The sequence below is a fragment of the Perca fluviatilis genome, chromosome 23 (assembly GCF_010015445.1).
Source record: "Perca fluviatilis chromosome 23, GENO_Pfluv_1.0, whole genome shotgun sequence".
Taxonomy (NCBI): domain Eukaryota; kingdom Metazoa; phylum Chordata; class Actinopteri; order Perciformes; family Percidae; genus Perca; species Perca fluviatilis.
In genome coordinates, this window is record NC_053134.1 from 17,899,629 (window position 1) to 17,927,128 (window position 27,500).

The window sequence follows — 27,500 nt, forward strand, 5'->3', positions numbered from 1 at the left end:
GTGTGCGTGTGATAGGGCTTCTGTGTGACTGTTGCTTGCCCAAGCATTTTAGGAAAAAAGGGACAGAAAAAGGAAAATCAAATCACTTTTCAGAGTGGCTCCACAAAGCCAGCAAAGACCTCAGACAAGCTTGCTTCACCCAAAATAGATCGCCCGGACCACAGTTCTCTCTCTCCCTCGTCATGATGAGGCTATGCTCCCAATGACAATTGTCTCCAGAACTTTCTCTGACTCATGGCAGCATAGGCAGGGTATTAATAACTTCAAGGCTGGCTTTATGATGAGTTTTTGGTCACTCTATCAGTGTCTGAGGCGAAAAATGGATGTCTACTGTAAGTTCAGTGCAGTTTTAAGGGAGTTTGATTCTCTCTAACAGCAATCTACTGCGTGATACAAGATGGTGGAATATTATTTGTAGCTTTTTTTCATTTAATCATCGTTTTCCAATGTAGGTATTAGCATCGTTTAAACAGTTAAATTAAACAATCAATATCACTCTCGTATCTGTCAGTTCTGTCGGTAGCCTAGCTTAGCTCCGCTTAGGTAAAGCACACAGGATGACACAGAGCCTCTGTTTTAATTTGTCCAATACTTTGGTGTATGACCAAAATACAGACAAAACTAGCTACACAGTGTTAAATGCTAATTAAAAAATGTGAAGACGGTGAACATGGCAAACATTACACTAGCTAAACATCAGCTTGTTAGCATTGTCATGGGGGGCATGTTAGACTGCAGACGTTAGCATTTAGCTCAAAGCACCGTTGTGCCTAAGTACAGCATTACAGAGAGCTACTATGGCTGTAGACTGGTTTTGTATACTTAAACTTTTGTATACCTTCCCAAATGCCTGTATGGAATTGGAAAAAGGGCTTCCGTCCATGCGCAGCATTAAATATGAAGCAGAATAATTGCTTTTAAAATATAATAATTGAATTTATAGCTTTTCATGGACTCAAAGTCGCTTTACAGGGCAGGGTAGATTAAAAAACATAACAAAAAAACGAGCAAACAAAACAAGTAGAACAAAACAAGATACAGATGAAAAGGAGGGGGCAGGTGGACTATGGGTAGGCTGAGGTGAAGAGATGGGTCTTGAGGGGGACTGGAAGATGGTGAGGGACTCAGAGGTGCGGATCTCTTGGGGAGGGAGTTCCAGAGCCTGGGAGCTGCTCTGGAGAAGGCTCTGTCCCCAAACAGCGAGGTTGGACTTTTGGATATTTTAAATCCAAAATGAAACAATTAGAGGCAGATTCCTTTAGATATTCCTTTAGTTGTTTTATTCACATGACAACTAACAGACTAAATACATTTCTCTTTTGAAATAAGAGTTTCCAATGCTTGACTTTTAGTTCCTCTTAATTGGGTCTCCGTTTGTGTTTTCTGTTTGTAACTGTGTTTTTATTTATGCTGCCTCCTGTCTTGGCCAGGTCTCCCTTAAAAGAAGAGATTCTTAATCTCAGTGGGACTCTCCTGGTTAAATAAAGGTTAATTAATAAAAAATAGTCTGAATAGGGAGGCTTTGAGACACATTCTTATCAACCTAATGCATGTTTTGTTTCTTTTGCATTGATTCATGAATTAAAAAAAAATCATCTGAGTCCCTGTGTAACTTAATAGGTTTTTCATAATGAAGCTAGGGCCCCTTAATTCTACTGTGACCTTGTGTAAAGCACACAAAGAATGGTGTTTTCCCATGAGATGCCCTCTTTTCCCCAGCGCTAGTGTTTTAGAATAATGAACTCTGCTTAATAGCAGGGTGTTGGTGTGAAACAATGAATGATCATCAATTAAAATGGCGGGAGAAAAGGGAAAACAAATGACCCCGGTAACCCTTGGTAACACGGAAAGCTTACTTGTGTACACACATAAAAACCAGTGCCACTTCACTACTGCAATTAAGCACATTTTCCTCCCCTAGAGGATGCATCACAACAGGGCAATGATGATAAGGTAAAGTCCCTTAAATGTTGCTATGATTGCGCAGATGAAAGACCCCTGGGTGAACGTGTGAAAGTCCAATAATGTCTCTCTTTCTGCACCCTTGGGGAACAGAGGCAAAGTATGTTAGACAGGGTTAGGCTCCTGATCAGGGCCAGCTGAGCTCCAATGTGTGAAAATCTATAATAAAGCATCTGCAAGTGTGTGTGTGTGTGTCGTTGAGTGTGAACTTGTACCGTATGCAAGGATTATTTCAAGCATGTGTGGGAGATAGCTAGCTAAATTGCAGATGCCATTTCACTTTTAAAACTTACTTTCTTTGTATTTGTGCTTTATTTTTAGTTTCCTGTTCTCTCTTCCATTTATTTTCACCAACACAGAAAGGAACTAAGCAGGGGGTGGGACATTCACAATATACAACCTCTCTGGCTCTTTGCCAACAAAATATCAGTTGAAAAAAGCAATATTTTCTTTCTTTTTTTTTTTAGAAGAAAAGTCTTTATTCCCACCTCAAAAAGGTTTACTCATTGTGGGGATATTTTGGATTCGGAGTTGAACGTGACGTGAAGAAGAATGCACAGCTACAGTGATGGCCAGGAAGAAACACAGCAAACCTCACATCAGTCACATAGAAAAAGTAATAGACTTATGTTGCTGCATAAGGGTGTCACATAGGTTCTGTAGCTCTGCTGGAGGCACTGCCTAAGCTGGGGGGCAACTCTTCAAATGTAACTGTAACTGCAACTTGGGGCTACGAGGTCTGCAGACATGGAGACCACAATAACTGCCATTGGTCAGGTTGAGCTGCTCATGTTTTCTCCTAGATGTTTCCTAGTGCCACCAGAAGACGGTGGGTAGTAAAGAGATAAAATGGAACATCAACAAGAAAGGCTAAAGTATTTTCTCTTTTTCTTAGTTAAAACTAGACAATTTTGTGTGTTGGGAACTTGCAAAGCTCCAGTGCACATTTTCTCCTCTCTGGACTGTTGTTTCAAAATGAAAAAAAGCAATATCAACCTTAATTACTCCAGGTATATATAATAATGCACGACATGGCCAGTTCTGATCATATTCTGTTACCTCGAAGACAAAAAAAAAATGACAAAAAAAAATTAAAAGAAATAACTATTATATATATATATATATATATATATATATATATATATATATATATATATATAATAGTTATTTCTTTTAATTTTTTTGTCATTTTTATATATATACACACACACACACACACACACACATATACATACTATATATATATATATATACATACATATATATATATATATATATATATATATATATATATATATATATATACATATATATATATATATACACATAAAGCATGTATTTGTCTGTATGTGCAGATACTGTAGAATATCATAAGTACAAAAGACAAAGATGCTTTCTCCACCTAATTAACACCTATGCACAACTGCTGCACCTACATTTCAGTAATATAATTGGACCAACTTTTTACCTGTATCCATTTATGCAATTGCCTTTAATGCTTGAATGGTAGTTTACATTTCAGCTATTTGGCAAAAATATTGCTTAGATTTAATTAACAAATTTGAGTGCAAACACTGTAAATGTAAACCATGCAGATGGTTCAACAAGCAACCCAAATAAAACAGTAGAGACGCTTCACCCTCTTTTTGAAAGCCTCCATTTTAGCGCCTGTCTCTTTAAGCCCCCCTCCTAAAAAAGCCCGTCTGCTCTAATTGGTCAGCGTTTCTGGGTCTTCCGCATCTGCACTCTCGGCGTCTCTGCGCTACAGCCGTGAAAAGACTGTAACAGCACTGTAGCAGCACGTTTTATCTATATATAGTAAAGTTGTGACATCATGACCGAACAGAGGTCCTGAGAGCTCGTTTAAAGGCACCGTTTCTGAATACGGCCTGTGCTCATTTCTCTGTGGATTGAGCTGTTTGATAAGTTCACAGTATTTATATAGCACCTTGACCTGTTTAATAATCAAAAAAGAAAGGAAATCTCACTTTTTTTACAATAATCTTTAAATCTGCAGTGGATAGAAAGCAAAACAATGCAAGAATTTGAAGTAGAATGAGACCTCTTCCTGCAGCTCTCCCCTCTCTGTTGCATGGGCAATGCATGTGCAGAACAGCCAATAGGAACGTTCTCTCTCTCTCTCTCTCTTTCTAAAAAAAAAAAGACCTGTAATTGGCCAAAGTCTCCCGTCACGGACTAGATTTTCTAAAGCTTGAAAACAGAGCCAACAGGAGGTGCAGAAGTGTAGTTTAAACTGCCTACCAGCTTTATGAGCAATTGTTGCTGAAATGATATCTTTGATCATATCATTATGTGATTAAAAATAATGATAATTTGAGTAAACATCTTTTTATGATTATTATCCATTCATATGATTGATGAAAAGCAAAGCTACAGTGATTGTGACAATTAACAAGGCTGGTCTCTCACACACACACACACACACACACACGAGTATTATAAAAAGTGTTAAAGATGATGTTGAGTTAATATTATAGTTTTTAATAATCGTATGGTAGAAAATCTGATACCATGCTAGCACAAGTGCGTAGTCCTTGCACTTGTGTATGGGAGTGGCAGGGTGCATGGCTCCTTTCACTGCAGCTTGATCAGCATGCAGGCTGAGGTGTGTGGGAGAGCGGTGATTGAATACAGAGGCTGCAGGCCCCGGCACTGCCTTTAATCTCCCCTCCCCATTTAACTTGGCCTCTGTGCTGCTGCTCTTCTGAGGCTCAGCTGGGGCATAAAGACACACATACACATCGCTCCGTCTGCCTGCCTCTCCCGGTCCTATCTGTCTTCTCATCTGTCTGTCTTTCTGTCAGTGTGTCGTCCCAATCTCTACTGTCTGTCTTCTATTGGCTGTTTTCCTTTTTCATTCACTTTTGGGTGCTTTGCATACATTTCTGTCCTCCGCATAAAGAAACCTAAATTTTTCCTAGAAAATTAACAGTATTCCTCTCTAACTACACCTAAACTGTAAAAAAAAAAAAAAAAAAAAAAAACACAGGCACCAAACTGTCATGAAGCCCTATGTGCAATGATGGGGTTTTCCTTCAAGGTATTATGTAGCTTACACATGTCAATGTCAATTTCAGAGCATGATCCATTTTATTTTATTAGCCAAAGGGAAACATTGCAGACTGCATATAATAAGATCAGTGAGTGGGGCTTAGGTTGAGTTGTAGTTACAGTTATCTTTAGCAATAAAGCACTCTTTTATAGGATTTAGAGATTGTCTTATTGCCGTAATCACGCTCCTGAAATCTCATCATTTCAAAATGAACTCTTCATCCTGGAGCGTCTGTGGTGCTGGAGTGGCCCCACTGGCAGGTTCTGCTTCAGACATTTGAGGTGATATTAGGCAGGCTGGAAAAGTGTGTTAAAATTGTAGCCATCAGTCTCTTCCTCTAAATATTGCTGTTGTAAGAGTGTTGTCGTCTTTAACGAGGATCCCAGAAAAGGATGTAAAATCAACAAAACTGTTGCTGTGCAAAGCCTGTTTTTGTTTGTTCCTATTGCTTCTGTCCTTGGAGCGAGCACTGTACAAAAAGGCATCTTCTTTGTCTCTGCAGATTCTCTGTCCTCTATTTAATTTCTGCTGACCTACCTGTCAAAGTGTATCTGTTTCCAGAAGTCCCTTTCAGCACATGGGTGTGCAGGTAAGGGTTAGGTTATTGTCAAGGTAAAGACAAGCTGGTGCAACTAAGTCTTGAAAATGTTCAGAAATGCTTGAAAGTTAATAGGTCAGGTCAATGTATCGAAGTGCATTTCCTCCCTCAGTGCCTTTTCAATGTGCACAAGGCTGTGCGTGAAAGTCCTATTTTTCTGAAGACGGTGGCCCATGCAGGCAGAGAGAGAGGATAATGGTTCTTGAGCGTTTAATTATTTAAAGGAGAGTCAATATATGAAGAGGCAACCCTGAACTTCTTGCCCACAAAGAAGAAAACAGCTCCAGCAGGCAACATGGATGCAAGGTCAATCTTAGAAAGAGAGGGAGTAGAGGTATTCTGTATAGTGCAATCACACAGTGAAAGGAAGAGTGGTCCTCCTTTTAACAAGACCCTCTCCCAGTCAGAGGAAACACTGAACAATACAGACTCAGCGTAACATATTTAAAATATCTCTATCTCTAATATCTAATATCTGCCTATCAGGTGACTGACCTCGAAAAAGCTAACAAAGCTGCCAGAGCACCCAAAACGCCTGTCTAAACCAGTCCCGCTGATGGACAGAATGTGCCGTTAAGATGCAGCAAACCAGGCTGAAAGTTAATATTTGTGTGTCCCAGAGGGAAAAAGAAGTTGTAAGCACAACTTGGGATACGGGAGATGAAAACAAGAGATGCGGCCCATCAGAACCTCCACTCTCGCTGATGGGTCTCAGCTATTGGCTGCTTTTCAAATGTACCGTTCCAGCAGTGGGCCTGCATTTATAAGCAATGAAACTGAGGGCGATGCCTAAACATTTTGGAAGGGCATATGCTATTTTGAAAGGCTTTGGAATATACTGTGTAGCAGTATGTATGCAACACATTATGTCAATTAAACAAGGATTGGGGCTGTATTAAAAGTGTTACATTTAATGGGAACGACCACCTACAGCAGTAAGCTAACATTACTTCCAAAGTAAAGGAGCAAAACATTAACGACCAAAACTAGTTTGTGGGATTACAGGTTACGTTCAAAAAGCCTTGTTCACAACTAGGACATCCACTGTGTAGCTTGGAAGCCGGTCCTGGATGCTATCAGAGTTTAGGATAACATTAGCAACTCTGTCCAGCTCTTTATTGGATTGGGAAATGTAAACTCCAGCATCACCTGCCAATGATACCCGCGATAGTGTTAGCCAAACACATCAGTTAATCTTCATACATCAAAATTGTGAAAATTTTGCCTGGGACATGCATCTTTAGACTTGGTCTTTTAGAACAGTCTCATGCAAGTGCACCAGAAGGTTTCTTCTGGTTTTCAAAAGTCAACTGTAAACAAAAAGTCAAGCCAAAGACTTCCAACTGAGGTGCCTGGATAGCTCACCTGGTTGAGCATGCGCCCCATGTTGAAAGGTTCAGACCTTGCCACAGCGGCGATTCGATTCCAACCTGCGGCCCTTTGCTGCATGTAATTCTCCCTCTCTTTCCCCCTTTCCTGTCTTCAGCTGTCCTGTCTAATAAAGGCCTAAAATGCCCCAAAAAAGTGCTTCCAACCAACCCATGAAGCAACAGTTGTCATTTGGATTTACGTAGTCATTCCAGCCGTTCTACGATCACTGACTGGCTAGTAATGAGAAGCTGCTTTTGTCTCTCGTAAGTTAAGAAAAAAGCTGCTGTCACTTCATTCAGACTTTAAAGTTTGCAATTTGTGTTTCTATGTGCGCAATGTCACTGTGTCTAAGAGGAAGAGCAGGAGAAAAAGAGAGATGATGGACAGAGAGAGAGAGAAGGCAAGTTAAAGATAGAGGCATGTAGCAGAGGAAAGTGAGGGAGAGATCGAGCAAAGAGAGATGAGAGGGACAAAGTGAGGGAGGGAGAGAGAAGATAACAAAAGAGAGATGGACAACCAGTAAAAAATAACTGTGGTATATTCTATGACCTAAGTTATTCATCCAGATGTATCAGTCCTTACTACTCTTGTCCACCTCCTCTATTTTCCAGATGAGCTGAACAGGAATGATTCTCTCATTTGAATAAAAGGCCTTTTCCTTATTATCACAATATTGCCACTGACAACTGACTGACTGACAATGAGACAAGTTTACATAGCATGAAGCACACTGCTCATCTCATGTTGGACCATTGCTAAGGGTGGCTTTTATTCAAACGCACAGATTCTTTTTCACATTTCATCCTCTCAACAGCTACAGTACAAGTGCTGATCTCCTACCTGCCCACAGATAGTTCTCAAGAGATTCTCTAGATATGAGCTTCAGCTATAAATAGAAATAAAAAAAACTATCATGGATACAAGCAAGAGCGATGCAATGAAAATTAGTACAGTATAATAACGCATAACCAAACGACTGTCGGGTATTTGCTTAACTTCTACATGTAAGCTTTTCATTTGGCATGAAAAATAATGGAAACTTATGGATCGCTTAAAAATTATAAATAATGTTAGTCATACGTTGATACACTTATATACACTACTTTAGGTTTAGCAAATCCATCTATCAACTGAGATGATGACTACTTATGACCAGGGGCGATTCCAGGTTTTTTATAAGTGGGGGTCATCATGGAAACATAAATTGGTCATGTGACAAGGGATGGGGGGGGGGGGCACCTCTTTCTGAAACGGGCTGGAGTTACCCCTCTCTCTCAAGAGTGATTAACCTCCCTTTCTGAAATAGAAAACCCAGAGTTTCCCTCATCTCAGGGTCAACAAAGAGTTTTCACTAAACCTGCTTTCTGAAACGGACCTCAGATCTCTGCAGGGTAAACCCAAACAGCTAGCTAGACTATCTGTCCAATCTGAGTTTGTTGTTGCACGACTAAAACAACTTTTGAACGTGCACATGTTCTACCAAAACAAGTTCCTTCCCGAGGCTATTTTGCAGCAGCACTGTGGCTCTGCCCGGTGCTTAGCACCGCCCATGATGATTGTGATTGGTTTAAAGAAATACCAATAAACCAGAGCACGTTTTTCCTCCCATCCCGGAATTCTGTGTGGACAAGCCAGACCCTCCTCCGCAGCGCCGTGGAGGAAGGTCTGGCAAAGCGAGGCTAAGTGTTCTTTAAATGCTCCTGTGTAATTCACCAAGGTCTCCTGGACATTTTTCACGTACGTGAAATGAGTTGTGCTGCTCCTGAGTTTTTCCCTATTAGTAACTTATAGTAGCTGTTACAGTACATTAATGTAATTACACTCAATGACTACGTTTAGATGCACATAATATTCCGGGTTTTGATCCAATTCCGAAAAAGACGATATTCCGACTAAGATGATTACATGGCTAATGAAAGTAAGTATTCCACTAATATTCCCGTTTATACGTAGCCGTTCAAAACAGGATTCTTTTCAAAGTTTACCAGCAACGGCGGACTTGTTGGACGGACGGTGCGAACACAGCGTCCTTCTTTCATTCCTTCAACCAGCTTCTCGAAAAGGTCAGCGTAGCGATGTGTGTGAATATCCAAAAACCTGTGGATGTCCAAGCCTTGTGATAATGTTTAAAAGTTGCTGCGTTTCTCCTTCTTATCGGGTCTGCAGCCTTGCAAACTGTTGGCTGGTTGGTTTGTTGACAGCAACCATAGCAACGCACAGAGCTGACCATAAGCCGTAAACAGGCAAGAGGCCGTAAACTGTGGTAAAAATCCAGATTGAGACGCATATTCCGAATGCGCTGTACACATGTCCGAAGAATGCCTCTAAAACCTGAATAATACTGCAATAACCCACGTCTTAATCGGAAAATGCTATATTCGGAAAAAGGCCTTATTCGGAATTTCCAACCGGAATATGCTGTTTACATGACACGTATCAAATTCAGAATATTGTCATATTCTGAATAACAGTAGAATATTGGTGTGCAGGTAAACGTACTGTCTGAGTCATTAACTGTGGTAAATGACTCTGCAGTATATATTATATTTTTTGTTGGAGGCTGAAGTCAAATAAAAGTGGGAGAACTAGAAAACTCACGGCGTATTAAGCATCAGTAGGGAAGAGGCCATTAGTAGAGGAATTCCCTCAAGGCCTTTTTTTTGCACGGCATATATATATATAATTGGGTTACTTAGCAGTTACCCCAATTTTATAAGCCCAGCAATTTTGTTCAGCTAAGCTTGAATCATCAGGTTTGCTAAAAGGCACTCATGTATCAATATCCAGGATGTCTCCAGGACTACAACACTCTGAGGCCAATCTGAATTGCTTTTAGTTGGCTCCCTTGCAACACAGGAAGTGCTCACTAACTCTTGTACCGATCATTACTCCTGATGTTAAAGACATGAAGGTAAAGGTTAAAAAGTGGAGTATTGCTTTGGGTAAGGTTTAAATGTCATTGTGGGTATCACATTTAAACGTCCGTGTGCAGTGACTGACTCTGTGGTATACTTTTGCATTATCACAGTAGCAAACACTTGTAACTAATGGGAAAATGACAGGATTCTTGACAACCTCTTCATGTGTATGTCTACCTGACATTCTTCACCTCCCATTCTCTTTATGTCTGCCATCAATCTGCTATCGAGTCATTCATGCAGAGAATAACGGAGGTGAATAAATGAAAGACAAAACACTTTCACCCTGTCTTAGTTGTATTGTCTTTTTTGTTTGTCTGAGACATGGCGTTCTTCTTTGTCTAATTTCCACTGTCATTACATGAGAATAGGGAGAAGCAGGGTGAGTATTCACAATACTTTTGATTGCACTATTTATAGTTGTGCAAAAATAAATGTGATAGAGAGGTGTTTGCAATTGGAATGCACATAGCATCAAAAACAATGTTAGAGCGCCTAAGAAGCACTATTCAATAAAAACTGAAAGGTGTCAGAGGGGCACTTGATTTCAACTGATAAAATACATTAAGTTTACAGTTTTGCTTTGGCTGTAAAAAAGTGGTGGTGGTGCATCTCTAATTTGCATGGTAATATGTCATTTATTGTTGTAACTGTGATGTATGTGCGCCATCTCTGCAAAATAAACCTATCAAAAGTTGTTACTCTGCTCATTTTTCACCTTCAACTACCAGCCCCTGGACAATTTCGAGAAAGAGAAAAAAACTCAAATGGGAACTACCTCGGTGAAGTCGTCTGCATAGTCGGAGGGAAACTTCTGCACCCATAATTCTCCTTTAGACTTGCAAATGCATCATCTCGCTCCAAAACTCCCCACCCATTGCCACAAACAGCAGCGAAAAACAAGCACATAAAAAGGCAAACTGTGTCTTATATTTCACTATTCTGGCGGGGGAAGGTGTTTGGCCAGACATTTGCTCATGAATATTTAGGTGATGGTGTTATGAATATGCATTAGGACGCTGGAGAAAGCGCTATCAGCACCCAGATTTATGAGCTAGTGTAGGAGATAATGATAAAGGAGGAGATAACCTGGCTACCGGTATGATGAACAGGATGCACACAGCAAAACAGAAGCTATCGCATGCATGTGCAAGTGCATATACGCAGCTATGATTTTTGTTAAATCCACCATCTGGTCTTAAACAGACTATAGAACACAGTCAATTTGAGCAAAACTAAAGGAAACAGATATAAACTGTCTGGTTTGTTTCTCCTGTGCCCCTGAGGTACATCGCACTTTTTTTTTTTTTTTTTATCTGTGCAATGCAGTATCTGTATGTGTGTGTCATTTGTGCATGTGTGGTGCCCCTTAAAGTGTGCCAACAGTGATAACACACCTTACTGGCCACCCCGTGGTTGCCGAGATATCGCAATCTCGTGCCTCAGGTGCAGGAAAGCCAGGAGGAAGGAGAGACACATACAGAAAAATACTGTTTGTATAATAGTTTGGAATATTCCCTGCAGGAAAGAGGTGCAGATTGGCATGGACACCATGCTGGAACCTCCGGGATACAATTTCATTTTAAAGACAAGGCTATGTTGTGTACAGTTAGAATTTCCTGGATAGCCAAAGTGCTGCAGTTACTGCCAAATATATCCACTGCATTACTGAGCAGGGTGGGTCACCAAAAAAACAATGCTAATTTTACAAGCACAAGGATGCTTTGGCAATATTACAAGCACCGTGTCCACTTCCACCATGCTAAATATTAAGGTTATGCATTTGGATATACTCCATAGGGCAACCAATAAAAAAATCACTGCAAAATATATGACAGAGCTAATTAAACGCTTACCATTGCAGCTCAAGAAAAAAAAAAAACTCTCATGCATGTGAGTCACTGGGAAATTATTTTACTTAGCTTATGCAAGCTTGTTAGAGGCAGCTGATTCAGCCCCCCTCTAAAAATGTCAGAGGAATTAAAATTTGACTTTCAAAAAAACCCAAATCTTTTTTCAAGACTGCTAATCAAACATGGCAGCAATGCAAAATAACTTCTGCTTGTAGAAGTGCAACCAGGAGCTAGGGCTGTAGCACCCAAGTCTGGTTTTAGCTATTCAGTTCTCAACCGAGTCCTGTTGAGGTCTCTCTGTGCCCCTTCCTCTTCTGCTAGCTAGTGTCGAACGCTGCCTGAATTACACTGCAAACAATCTTCAATTACAATCAATCACAAACTCACAAATCAGTAATCAAGAATGGGTGTGTGCAGGGCGTCGGACTGAGGTGGGCGTAGGACTAAGGATGGCCCCACAGAGAATGCCTAGGCACAGGGTCCAGAATTGTGTGCTGCGCCCATGTGCAGGATCATTTGACCTGAATAATGCTAGCATTAGCTGCTAACGCTACTTCCAAAGCACACTCTCCCCACCACACACCCTTCCCGGTTGAACATAATAACTGAATCAATCAATTTATTGACAAGGATATGCACCAATATTGCGCTGCTGACTAATTCAGATCATAGATGTGTGGATGGCAGAGATCTGGCAACAGAGGTAAACAATGAACAGTCAGCCACATAGATGTATTCATTCAACAGATTAATTGTAGCATGATGGTCTCTAGTTTTAAAGTCTTAACCACACAGGGGGGGGATCATTTCCACTTTATTTCCTTTTTCAGTTTGACTGTCTTAGCGATGCCCATCTGAGTCGCCTTCAGTTATGATGATGCGCTCAACACATTGAGCTTAACGAGCAACAGTGAGCGTTTCCGGACCTTTATAGCGTTTGGTTTTGCATCTCAGAATACATACAGGCTGGCCATATCTTATTGGTACCTGCAGTCACGCCACAGGACTTTGGTGCCTACAGCCATGGGCCTGGTCTTGACTCGGACTCGCCGCCATCTAGGCTCGGTCTTGAAGCCACTCAGACTTGGACTCTCAGACTCAACTTAAGTGGTCTTAACTGCAGCCCTGACAGAAATAAACCCTTACCTTTACCCTTTTAATAAATAATGATCACGTCTGAAAATTTGAGTTATGTTGCTGCCAATTAAAATGAATTATGATTGGCTTAAGTTTGTGCAATAAATATATTCTACAACCAATTACCTGTCATGCCAGTATCTACAGCCTTCAGATTTTTAAGATTGAGAAACACCATAGGGCTCCATAAAAACCTAGTAGAGTGTTATGGAGAAATCATTTAGCTAGTTAACCGCACATGTCGACATGAAGTCAGCGCCTTAAAGTGCACACATCATTTCATTCAACAAAACACCAAACCGGAATCACGTCCGGGAGGACAATAACTTCCAATGCGGCAGGGAACGTTATGCCCCGTACACACCTCCTTCCACAATAACTGGATGAGCTGCAGCTGATGGCTCGGCACAGTTGCTGCTATTCAAAGCCGACTAAGTCTTTTGTGCCAGTCACAAAGGTAAATTGACTCCTGCAATAATAAAATAAATACTGTTGCTGCCATTGAGAGCAGGAGGCGAGAGAGGAAAGAGAGATACAGGAAGGCATTGTATATCAGAGCAAGAAGCGACACAGTGTTAGTGCTATGAGAGTTAAAGAGTGCACTTCCTCCTTCATTGCAGCTCAGCTTGGAGGACTTCAGCATATCCACGTCCAGGTTTTTTTTTTTTTTTTTTCTGGAGATCATCACAACCTGAATTCTCATCCCGCACAAACGCACTTTGCTCGGACAGAGGAAACGGCAACGCTTACTATGGCGACAGCATTTTGCATAACAAAAAGGAAGCCAGAAAAAAGAAGATGGCGAGCATGTCAAGCATGTAGAGGAAGTTCTCCATTTATGATTATGTGTGTGTGCATGTCCACATGTGTGTGCATGAGTAATAAAGCCAGGGGCTAGAGCTGGAGCCCAGACAGTCAATGTGCTTTAAGGAAACTACGTGCTCACTGCGGCGCGGAATAAATGATAAATTATTCATTGGCTTCAACACCGGAGCTATCATCAGGCCTCTGCCTTTATTACCAGCTGATGGTCAACCGTAGCTCCGCTTCACCATACTCACTTTAGATAAAGGTTGTGGACAGAGGGAGTGTTGATAGAGTTAAGTGCCCGTTGTTTACTGCTCCCAAAACTCCCTGTTTCACTCTTTTATCTCCCTCTTCTCACCCATTCTGCCATAAGACACATGCAGTCCCTTATTCACCATTGGTTTCTCTTTTCCTTCCCTCTCTGCCCTTTCCCACTTGTCGTTATTCTCTGTCCCCCTTTCCTTGCATTCATCTCTTCCCTTCTGTCCTTCCCCCCCCCGCCCCCTGCCGTCGCTCTGTCTTGCTCCCACAACCCCTATTTCTGTCTCTATCTCCAGTGGAGGTGGTGCCAGGCCAGTGTAATTGGTATTCAGGCTCTGTCAGAGCCAATGCAGAGCCCTGTTAGCAGAATAAGAGTGAAAACATCCTTATCTGGATTTCCACGGTAACCGGAGGGTGGGCGTGTGGGGGACTCAGCTACACTTGCTGCGCTTATTATTTTGTCTATTTCTTTCATTTTTTTGGTCTTGTTTTCCCTCTTGTTTTCTCTCATCGTCCTCCCCCTGCTGTCTGTGCTAATTATTGACTGGCTGTGTTGCAGGCTACTACACACACACACACACACACACACACACACACACACACACACACACACACACACACACACACACACAATGGGATTGCACACATTTACTGGAGCCTGTAATGACACACAACTAACAACATAAAGGAACACATACGCAAAGAAGCATGGAGAGACACCTGCCTGCATGTACACACACTTGCACAGACATTACACAACCGTATAAAGCCCCCTACGGAGGCTTTCACTGGCGCAGCTTCCCCACATCTGCATCTACAGTACCACACTTATTACACACACACACACACTCACTCTCTCTCTCTCTCTCTCTCTCTCTCTCTCAGTTCCAGAGGGCTACACTACAAGACACATGTACTTGCGCAGCATCATTATGGAGCTATTTTGAGGACGTTGAGTAAACGCAATCGGCTCTTGACTCAAAACTGCTGCATCCTCACGCACAGTAAAATGTGACATTAGCTTGAATGAGAATTCATTAAGAAAACACATACACACACACACATATATATATATATATATATATATATATATATATATATATATGCTTTTAAAAGAAAGGGAGTGTGAGAAGGCTTAATCAATGATCAAGAACAGAAAAACAGCCAGGGATCAATGACAACAACAACTACAATAGACAACTTAACAAAACACAGTGTCACAAGTGTGTATAAAGTAATGTTGCATTTGGTTAAAAAAAAAAAAACATGTTACTTAGCTTAACTTTTTGTGATTAGGTTTTCAAAAAATGAGGCAGAGGCTGATGGAAATGCAGAGCGACACCAGGAGCGATGCATCATTAACGTATTTCACTTTTGACCCCAGTGGAACAGGATGTTTTACTACTCTCAATAGGAGCTCAAGATATTCAACAGTCCATATAACAACGAGCTTAGGAAAAAAGGAATATTATGTTTGACTGGGATTTATTACTCAATAAGATCAATACAAGATGCCCTTCAACCTAATAAAGTTTTGTATTTAAGGATCAGATTTATATATTTGTATGAACTCCTAATTGCTGTTGATTTCTAAGGGTTGGAAATAGCAGAAAATGCAAAGAACAGGCACTGATATAGGTATTTAAGCTACACATTTATAAAATTTATAAAAATAACTTCTCTGCATATTCATCAGCTCTACATTTTTATTGGCAGTGGTCTAATGCAACTAATTACATTGGCTCAAGTACTGTTCTTGACTACAAATCTGAGATACTTTTACTTGAATATATATTTCATACTACTTTATACTTTCCCTCCATCACATCAGAGACATGTTCTTCTGCATCGTAGCTGCATTTATCTGACAGCTTTAGTTACTTTACAGATTAAAGTTTTATAGATAAAACATGATGATGATCTTAAAACATGACCGTTTTAAGTTAAACTACCCAACACACACATATATACTGTATATATAAAAACATTTTTGAAATTAGCTCCACCTCAATCAACTACAACAATAAAATGCTACGTATACATTACATTAATGCATCAGCATAAAAGCATCACTCACAATCACTCACTTTTTTTTTTTTAATCATGAGTTTTACTTTAGGTACATCTTGGTAATAATACTTATGCACTTTTACAAAAGTGACATTTAATAATGCAATGACTTCTGCTTGTAATGGAATTTCCTTATATTTCAGTTTTGCCAACACCACAGTTTCAATGTAAAACTCAATGGTGTTCAATGGTGTTTTAAAACACAGATAAACAGGGAATACAATCTTTTTTTAGTAAACTGCTCAAGCCTAAAGTCTGTCACTGTCAAACCTCTTATTCTGACATTTTGGGAGAACAGTTTAACTCTTGGTTGGCAGTAATGTTGACATTGAGCGCATTAACATCACAAACAGACAAAACCTGATGACCTCTGTCATTCTCAAAATAATGACAGCGATAAGCCTCTTAAGTACCGATTAACTGAGCAACAACCAGGATAGTATATTGGCTTCTTTTTGCAGGAAGGAAATTATAGAAGTTTGACTAATAATCTTAGTTCTTATGCCTCCGATGAAGTACATTATTGGAATTCCAAATAGTTGAACTAAATCGTACATGGATAGAAACTATACACATCATTTGGATTACATCCTCTCTCTCTCTCTCTCTCTCTCTCTCTCTCTCCGCTGGCGCAGGTTACTAGCACAACCAATCCCTGCCTGACGTTACCTGAGTTGCCATGGTAACCGTCCCCCAAAAATAATTTATTTCAGGAAGCAACCCATTGGCAACAACCTGTGACTCTCTCTGTCTGTTTCATTCTCTCTCTTCCTCTGTCATCATTCAATTTTTTTCTGTCATGCCCTTTTTACTATACTTCTTATATATATATATATATTTATATATATATATATATATAGAGAGAGAGAGAGAGAGAGAGAGAGAGAGAGAGAGCGAGAGTGAGAGCGAGAGCGAGAGAGAGAGTGAGAGCGAGAGATACATAGTGTCCTTCTTTCCCTTGTCTTCCTTTTCGCCTCATTTGCTGTCACAGTCGGTCCATATTCAGCCACTGGGTTAGTTCATTTGTAACTACAACCAGAGGAAATGGTGCATCAGGCTCCTCCACTACACTGTTATCTGTACTCATGGTTGGAGCTGTGTGTGTGTGTGTGTTTGTGGATGAGTGCACACAAGAGTGCAAATCTATGAGAAGTCTGCGTCTGTGCACGTGTGTGTATTTACATGCATTAGAAAGTGCAAGTGCAAGTGTGTGTGTGTGTGTGTGTGTGTGTGTGTGTGTGTGTGTGTGTGTGTGTGTGTGTGTGTGTGTGTGTGTGTGTACACAGGAGCCCTGCATGTGTAACCGTTTGTGCCAATTATTTCATTACCAGCTGACAGATTTCTCTTTCCACTATTACTGCTCCCCTAGCCACAGGCACCGGCACCGGCACGCATGCACGCACGCACACACACACACACGCACACACACACAGCAACCAGTTCAAGTCCATCAATTAAGGAGGCAATTTGCTCAAGTGGTTCCACCTGGGCCAAAAGGCAGGTGGGTGGCTATGCTCTGTTTACCTATCAGACACTATTAAGGGTGAGATGACACTGGTTTTACTTCTGCCCTCCTCCATGATCTCAGTTCTACCTTTTGTTGTGCCTGCAAGTCAGAGAGTGTGTGTGTGTGTGTGTGTGTGTGTGTGTGTGTGTGTGTGTGTGTGTGTGTGTGTGTGTGTGTGTGTGTGTGTGTGTGTGTGATTATGTCAAGTCCTCAGTTGATAACTTGAATGCACTGTATCTGTCAATGTGTGGCAACCAAATGACAGATGATGCTAACATTTTGTGGATGTGGTTGGTGTGTGTGTGTGTGTGTGTGTGTGTGTGTGTGTGTGTGTGTGTGTGTGTGTGTGTGTGTGTGTATGTTATGTGTCAGGTCATCAAGCTGACATGTAGAAGAAGTAGCAGATGCTTCTTCTGTTCGCACACATCTCCATCTTTGATAAGATGGCTTCAGTGAACCCTCGACGTGTGTGTGTGTGTGTGTGTGTGTGTGTGTGTGTGCTGTTTTTGTTGTGTGTATGCGCTGATGTACGACTGTGTGTATGTGTGTGGCCTCTGCAGCAATACTTCATCCTCTCCAGAGTCCCATAAGAAGCTACTGCACTGTGTGTGTTTGTCTGTGTGCGCAATTGACCCTTTGTGGCCGTGTATGCATATGCATACACGGCTGCCTCTGTGCCTGTGTGTGCACATCTTCACTTGCTCGCAGCATTTATTCACTATCTTGAAGAAGCGTGTGTTTGGAATGTATGATGAAACTCTCTCTCTCTCTCTCTCGCTCTCTCTCTCGCTCTCTCTCTCTCTCGCGCTCTCTCACACTCTCTCACACACACACACACACACACACACAATATGTTTGATAAATTAAACTTGGAGCTACAGGAATTTGCTTTGCAATGTGCAAGACAAACACGAGATAGTGCATACAGTCTGTCAAGCTCCGGTGTATATTTGAGTGTGAATGTATGCATACGTCTGCATTTGTATTTGTCGCTATACTTCTGCATAATAACTGGACGCAGAGACATCTGTGGCAAAGTTTATCTGCACAAGGAGCGAGGCAGTGTGTTTACATGCCAACCTCAGCGTACAGATGTGCTCCAAGACACATGCAGGAGGTAAATCGCACCAACAGGACCTACATGTCAATGTTTCCTTCTTCTGCTGTTTGATTTAAGCAAGGGCATTCTGTTTCCTGCATCCCACAAGCCCCATTTCCTTTCAACTCATTGGATGTGGTATTATCCTTGGGCTTATGTGGCCGTGCAAGAGGTATAATTTATTGTCTGTTCAGCAAGGCAAATGTGCAAGGCTGGCATATTTCATTTGCTGAATACATATCATTATTAAAATGTGATTTTGGGTGTGTTTCACACTGTGTGGTGAAATGCTATCTAGGGTACGTCTGATGCATGCCCTTACTGTGAATTTCTTGGTGATAATGACCTCTGAAATATGGCATATAAGGTACACCGTGAGAGCGGAAGAGGCTAGCTAAGTCAATGTTCTGAAAGGGAAACGATGTGTGGCAGAGTCAGATCTTTCACGCCCAATGGAAATAAATGCAAACCAAAAAAAAAATCACTTCCCTTTGAAAAAAAAAACACACAAAAATTACCCCCCCCTTATTTTTTTTCTGCCCAAACAGACAGCAGGTTTAGCACCCATAGCAGTGAATCCGGCATAACTTGTAAATTATCGCACACACAGTGTGTGCACTATATGTATTACTTTTAAGTGAAGAATGTGGCTTTCAAAATGCACTAGCGGCAGCACTATAAAGAAACAACACACCACGGAAGAAAGCTTTCTGTATTCATGAGTTTGGTTTTAACAGTCCCTGCAGGTACAATAATGAAGTTCTTCTCCCCCATGTGGAATGGACCGTAATGATTATGATGAAGCAGATCGCCGGCTGTTTTTCTCCCCCCCCAACCCCCCTCCTGCTGTTGTATCGACAGAGCTGTAAAAATAAGCATAAAACTATATGTAGCAATGGTGTAACTGTAAAAAAAAGAGGCTATTAACAAATGCAGAGAGAGAAAGAGGGGGGGAAGCAGAAGACAGGAGATTCCGCTTAAACTCAAACTATTCTGACAGATGTACAAACAATTGTATTGCATTTTGAGGTATAATCGCAGCACAAGACTAGCATATTTTAATTTTCTCTCAGCAGAGTTTTTGTCAGTTTTTACTATCTTATGACTTTAATAAGTCTGTGTACTACAAGACCCATCAATCAGTTCTGGAGTTATAGCTGGTTTTGGGTCCTGTGTTTTGAATTTCATGCATGACAGATTCTGCATTCAAACTACTTTCACAACTTCATAAGACAAAGGGAGGGTGGTTGCAATGAGTAAACACGATAAAACGGGAAATCATTTGAATAAGGTTATTCAAGCAACCTGTTGGATTACAATTTGACGCTGTGGTGCTAGCCAGCTACGTCAATTATGTCAATGATGATCACCATAAGTGCAGCGAACGTGTTGAGTTATCTCGACTAACATCCATGTCATCCTCCCCCCCTCCACCCTACACACACACACACACACACACACACACACACACACACACACACACACACACACACACACACACACAGACGCTATAATGGCATTAGAAGATAAATGAGTGGCATCGCTCGTTATGACCCATAATGTTATGGCTTGTCCTTTACAGTGAGCTAAACCCATTTTCTCTTGCTGCGTTAGATCAAGAATAGGAATTGGAACCCCACAAGCAATCTATTCAAGGGTGCAACAAGCTAAGGGGATGTGACGTGCCAATGTTTTTTAGTGATTTTCATTATGTGTCATTCTATTCTAATTCATTTTCAATTGGGCCATAAGAGCTGCTGCTGTAAGCAGTACAAAAGGCAGGAACGAACGAAGGAGGATCTTGTTTAGCTGCAAGACATTCTGTGAAAGAAAATAATGATCTTTATGAAATTGCTTTAGACACAATCTGACAGCCAAGACAAAGCAAGTGGCTGGCCTTGTACGAATCGATAAAGCCTCCATTAGTTTTCTAAAGAGTAACATGCAATTTGTTTCGCTGGAGCAGCATAGCATCGGTAATATTCTGCCCCTTTGACACAAAAGGCTAATGCACTATAGCCAACCCAATGTAAGATTAAACCTACATTTCTGTCGGATGGAAATGAAAGAAAACGCAATGGATCCATAAAGCATGACCGAGCTTGTTACCACAGACACCACATTTGTGTCACAATGGCCTCCAAGGCTGAGCTTTTGTGAAAACAGAAAAACCTTGCTTCTAAATCGGTTCAAAGGATTGTGATCTCATGCACGGAGAAGATCAAACTTCTTAAGTAGCTATTGATCAGCCAGATGAACAGAGACACGGCGACTGATCGAACGCTGGGATGACCTCATCTCCACCTTTGACACAGCGGGAAATCACAAATTGAAACCGCAGAAGGGGAAGCACACTTCTCACCCATCATTTCCTCAATGTGTGGAAGTATCACACTCAAGCACCCTGGTGGGTCACCGAATCAATAGTCAGGAGAGCTGGTTTATGAATTGAATGGACAGAGGCTCAGCACTCCTTGCACTTGTATATCTTGATGGATACACTATAAACTCGGGTTAGATCATCCGAGGGGAGGGACGATCTCTTTGAAAGATGGCCATGACGGACATGTTGCCAGTGTTGCAAGAATGAGCCCAGAGGAATCCGCCCATCCTCGGAGGAAAACGCTGATCTGAGAGGATCTTTCTCCCACCAGCTGACAAGCCGATAGACAAATGGCCTCTCTAGTCGCTAACCTCTCAAACTACTGGCCCTCCTTTTTCTTGTCCTACTCCTCACTGTGTGTGTGTGTGTGTGTGTGTGTGTGTGTGTGTGTGTGTGTGTGCGTGTGTGCGTGTGTGTGTCTGCCAAACACTCCTCCTCCTCCATCCAATCTCGCACGTGCGTGTACACACGCACATGACTAATTTATAGAGCCGAGCTCGCAGCTATCGCAGTGACCAGAACTTGTTCCCTGGCTACTGCATTAGGTTTTAATTGAAGCTACAGCTGCAGTTATTAAAATCCCTCAATCCTCCCCGCAATGTCTTATATCCAGGGAGAGCACAATCTAGCAATCTGCGCTAGCTTGCTGATCTGTGCCACAATTTACTGCACGTGTTACACATTTTATCAGCAGCATCTGTATTACGTTAATGCGCCGGAGTAAGGCGTAGCGTCGCATGTCCTTGCTGATGCAAGGTTTTACAGAGTAGCTCAATTCTGTGTCTTCAAGAGCGGATTGGTTGGGCCTCGGGGAGTTTTAGACGGCACTTCATGGGTGGAAGGGCACGGATGAAGTGTGTTAGGTCGATGTCTTTCTGATATCACTATTTCCAAAGGCCAATGAGACTCTCCAGTAAAATCTGGAACCTAGAGAGGATCCTCACAGCCAGTTTTTATTTTTTATTATTAGACTCAAACTGCCTTTTTTTTTTATTGTCCCTGAGCACTGCCAAAACGCAATCAATAGGACTTTAGGAAAACTGGGTGCAATAGTGCACACACTTTACTGTTCAACAATCAATAAGAACTGTAAAAAACAGTGCAATGTGTAAATATTGGACATTTCATAAACACACACACACACACACACACACACACACACACACACACACACACACACACACACACACACACACACACACACACACACACACACACACACACACAGATGAAAAGTGCCCTGGACGCAGGGCTCGAGGGGGTCATTCGGATTAGGCTTAGATTATTTTGAGACACTACCACGGGTTTCTGCTGCAACTGTGATTAATTCATCAAACGTGAATGAATTAACAAACCCTTTAAGTAATGAATCAATTAAGCAATTGATTAATGTGCATTGCCCCCATGGTTTACAGCTGATACTGACCATTAAAGATAAATTGTGCTCAATTTAAATCAAGTTTACAGCAGATTACATGCGGAGGAATGCTCTGCTTACCTTTGTGTACCATTGCTGTGAGGGGTTTGACATCACTGAAGATTTGCCAAGTAAAACAGTGATTGGGACATTTGCTTCTGTATGCTAGAGTATTAACTGCGGCATTAAATACAATGCATACCATCTTTATGTCACTTGAGCCTAAAGCTGTGCTTCGGGGCTGAATTCCCTAAAATCCCTCCCTTCTGCAGATTAATAATAGATGCTTAAAGAGGAAGACATACTTAATGACTCTGCTGCTGCTGTGGCTACTGCTGTATCTCTAAGTCATATTCAAGTCAGAGCTCTTACTGCAGCTCACTCTGGCCTTGTCTGTAATTAAACAAGCGATGTCTTTTGGATGCAGGTGATGCTTGGAAAAACAACTACACCTTTTTTAACGGCCGTGCCTGAAGTGTGCTCAGCATTCTGTTCTGTTGTTTAGCACAAATACATTTAATATTCCGACGGAAAAAACGAAACATTCGCAGATGGCACGATGAAATTGAATAGTCGGACTGTACTCTTTGCGATAAGAGAAAAAAATAAATAACAGGAAAACAAGATACCGTAGCATAAAGAGGGGAAACACTGACAACTGTCATCATAAACAACAGTTGTGTAGCAGTCCTTCGTTATCTTACATAACCATCCGCTGTTTGGCAACTCGGGTGCAGAAAGACAAACATGAATTTGCAGTTGTGGAACTAGTCCCATTCCTGCAGAAAGGCTTGATGAATCGACTGGTCACCGGCAGGTAATGGGGTCACATCTTGAAAGGTGGGCGCCTGTAACAGAAGCCACATAGGAGTGCAGACACGAGGTGCCTTACTTTCGAAACTCATGTCTAAAGACAGGGCTTCCCTTTCTCTACGGGCCGCGAACATGCATGACACCAAGCGTTTGCCACTGCTTGACCCAAATCTGCCTGAGGCTGCCCAGAGCAGAGCTATCACGCCACAGAATGCCATTTTAATCCATAACTTTTTTTTTTTTTTTTTTTTTTTAAAGGTCCACTTATAAAGGTCCACAGGATCACGCTTCTGTCTGTGGAAAAATGAAACTGATTTTGGTCGCCTGATGTCAAGCGTAGTGTATGAATACATATCTCTGTCATTTTGGCCTATTATGGCTCACCCTGTGGTTTTACCTGAGGATCAATAACTGCAGTCGTCAGGCAGACTGGTGACCTGTTTGGGCGGGGGAAGTACGTAGAGGACGTTAAGAGGCCACTTGGGTGTGCAGACACAAGGCTTTATGAATCAATAAGGAGAAATCATGCGACGGTACTTCAACTTGTCATTGCCACAGAGACGTTTTAGGCAATATGCCTCTCTTTGAAGTACAAAACAGCGATGGTGACTACTAGCAAAATGGGTACAGTTAAAAGGGAGTTTAGTACAGGGATTTGCTAGGGATTCTTTTCATAACGCCATGTCTAAAAGCGCTGGCTTATTTGAAATCTACTTTAAATCAAATGATATCCTCCGTCTTTTCAAAGCCTTTTTTCTTAGATACATGATGAAGATGTTTCCAAAAGCTAAAAGCACTAAAATGGATTTTGTTCCACAAGATGCTCATTGGTAATAGCTGAGATCATTCTATCTTAGATAAAGATTACTACCACAGTTATGGTGCTATGTACATCAAAAAGCAGATACAGATCAATCATTCAAATGTATGCCATTTATCGCCTCTATAGCTGTGGGCCTGAAACTTTCCTCAGGGTTTACAGCACTTAAGGAGATCATTTTCTACAATAATGTGCTTCATTGAGAGGAACTATACGCTACTGAGGTTTTAAAGAAGCTGCTATTCATAACTTTAATTGTAACCCACAAGGCCTCAATTTCATTTGACAAAATACTTTATAAACATTGAGTAACTTATAGGGGTGGATCACCAGAGGCCTCACGATACAATATCATCACGATACTTATGTCACGATACGATATTATTGCGATTTTAAACATATTGCAATATTCTGCGATATATTGCAATGTATTACCTTTTTTCCAACTTCAAATTTTTCCCAATTTCAAATGATGTCCCCAAAGGAAAATTTTGTCAAAATCTGTTTTATCTAAAAAGATACATTTCTCTGTCTGTTCATCTCACTTCAATTTTATTGCTGCAAAATGGGATTCTCAAGCAGACAGACTGACCAACACATAGCTATATCATAAAAGATCGATACTTGGCATATGTGTATCGATAAAGTATTGCCACGAAAAATATCGCGATACTATGCTGTATCGATTTTTTCCCCCACCCCTAGTAACTTATGGTTCTCTCATTTTTTGGGGGAACAAAACTCTTCATTATTTGACATTATCCTCTGCTAAAAACAGATTGTCCTGGATTCACCAGAGAATTCCCCCGTACCAAGAAACTATTCCACAAACCTGTCAGGATCTTTATTGCCATGTGACAAATATCTCGGCCAATGAAGAGCAAAATGGGATTTGCTCCATTGCCTGAATTATTGAAGTGGACAGTGTGAGAAATTTATGGCGCAAAATTCATCCACATTCCCTATGCATAATGTTTTAATAGGTTTCCATTCCCAATCCACCCCTCTCCGCATCCTCATTTCTCTTTGCACGAAATCCCATGTCATATTATGCAAGAGGGCTGACACAATGAGGTGTACCACTCCCAAAAATACACTCGCTTGCTGGTGTGTTCTTGCTGCCGTGTTTATGCTATCTAACAGGCCGACAGAGGGGTTTTCGTTAGCATTCCTGGTGCCTAAATCACCATACTGGATCAGTTGCTAGCTAGCGCTCCCGCCTTTTACTGGTATGATAATAAGCATGTGGGCTGTCGACAGGCTATAGGCCTACCTTCAGATAACACATCACCCTGCATACACATCTGCACCAACAGGAATAACACACAGCCACACACACACCAACTTGCATGTGAACACAAGATACTGGCGATCAAACTGTGGCACGATAGAGAGGAGACTTAAAATACTTTTCCCCTCTTCCTTTTGTTCCGTTTGTGATACCCATTGGAGAGGCTTCTGTTGCACAACCCTGATGTTCTTATGAAAGAATATGTGAGAGCAGATTAAAAAGGGGTCTGTTCTTTTTAAGGCCCCTTGTGCATGCCTTTCATTATCCTTATCCCCAAAAGACTGTCACTAATGCAGTCCTTTGAATTCATTTTATCAGTTGGTATTATTAGCTCTCACAGCTGGCTTTGACCTTGGCCATTCTTGTAGCCTAAAGTGAGCGTATTCTCAACTCTCCTTTGTATGCCTCTCGCCCTCCATCACTCTCTAGTAGATTTCAAAAAGGAATCTTGTGAACCATAATGAACTTAGGCCTACATTGCGTGTCCTCGCCACCGAGCGACCAGCAGCCTTCCCCCCACAAAGTTAAAAGCTATTCGGTGTCAAGTTTGAAAGTGAAGAAAATGCAGGCTTAGGGAAAACCTCGGCGTAAAGGCACAACATGATACAGACAAACAACTCGGCGGTGAAGGTCAGAAATATTGCCTTGCCAGTCAACAAGCTCGACAATGCTGATGGCCCGAATCTAATGAGAGCCCCTCGCATTAACGCAGCACTTTGTTCGTACTGTTAGGTGGCCACACAATCCTCTTTTTGACCGCTGTGGAAAAGGGCATGCCACAGTTAATCAAAACTCTAAAATAAAGGCTTTTGGGACATGTGCCAGTAACAAAAAATCCTAAACTCCCCCCTTGTCTCCCATTTTGGCTGACAGACAAGTTTTTTTTTCACCCCTCCCTCCCACCCCCTTTCAGTATGGCCAGACATTCTCCATCTCTGCAGTAGCCATGGCCTCACCAGGGTGAGGAGAGTGTGTTTACCACTGCTTGACCTAAATGTTTGCCCAGGGCCGGAGGCAGGCAGGGAGGGGATGGCAGGCCATTCCAAGCCACACGTCTCGAAAACCGGCACAAAGGCAAAACCCAAGACAGTTACTAAGTGCCAAACAGACTCTGCTCGCCTAGGGGTATACATGTTCCAACGGAATATTAAGTGCTGTTTTTTTTTTTTTTGCCAGGTTCATACAGTACAGTTATCCCCTGGGTTTCACCGTTTGACTTTCATAAGGAGTTTGAACAGTAAGTGTAATCAACCTCTGTGTGAAGATCTCCCAGTGGACAGGTATGATGTGTATTTAGTATGTGGACTTAATAATTTGTTACACACTGAAACATCGGGATGGGTTTCTGATGATCATGGTCATTAAATAGCATGTCAATTATTCAACTGCATGTCAGGAAATTAAACTTAATTACTACCAAAAAAAAAAAAAAAAGCTGAACCACTTGCCACAATGCAGCCAAGCCCTCAGGCTGTGCCACCCATACAGCATGGCAACGATGGTGTACACACAGTGTATGGAAGCACTGAGCCACGCTGTGATGTGTGTGAATGATGCTCGGGATTGAAATTCATCCCGACTTGAACATAAATGGGGCAGAAAACACAATAGAAGGTGAATGGAACAACATTAGAACCGCTTGACCTCAATGTTACCCTAAAGCTAGACTCTAGTGCCATCTATTGAAAACGTTTTCAACAAATCAGCATTCACAAACTGTGAACGGCTGGTTTCAAAACGGATTTGTTTCTGTTCTGCACAGCGTGAATGTATCACCTGATTGATCAAAAATGGACAAATCGATCATCCTCTGGCGAATGACTTGTTGATAAGGAAAATTGAGGGTGAGGGGAATCACAACAGCGTTTGTGCTTCATGCAATTTCATCTGCTTTAGTTTTGTTTAGACTTTAATTATTTCACAGTGACTAAAAAAGTCGATACTTGATTACGATTGCGACCAAGCGACGGAGACGCTCCGCATTGGAATTGTTGTTGCGGGAAACTTCCTATAAACTACGTGGCAGGCGATGGCGCATTAAAGCAGTGGAAAAAAAGTGGCATGTAATCTGGTGGAGTTCTGAGTGATTACCTTCTTGGAGCAGGCGGGAGTGAATGAGG

The 27,500-nt window shown here is 41.5% G+C and overlaps 1 protein-coding gene across 2 annotated transcripts in view; it reads right to left on the bottom strand.

Moving 5' to 3' along the window:
• Positions 1 to 27,500, bottom strand: part of tafa5a (TAFA chemokine like family member 5a) — a 147,426-nt gene that overhangs the window by 69,013 nt on the left and 50,913 nt on the right. Inside the window, exon 1 of one of the 2 annotated variants that reach the window (XM_039792282.1) lies at positions 27,472 to 27,500. This exon is cut by the window's right edge and continues 751 nt beyond it. The exons of the other annotated variant lie outside the window; for it this stretch is intronic. Within the exon in view, the coding sequence (XP_039648216.1) occupies positions 27,472 to 27,500 (29 nt within the window). The remainder of the gene's footprint in view (positions 1 to 27,471) is intronic. 2 annotated transcript variants of the gene reach the window in all.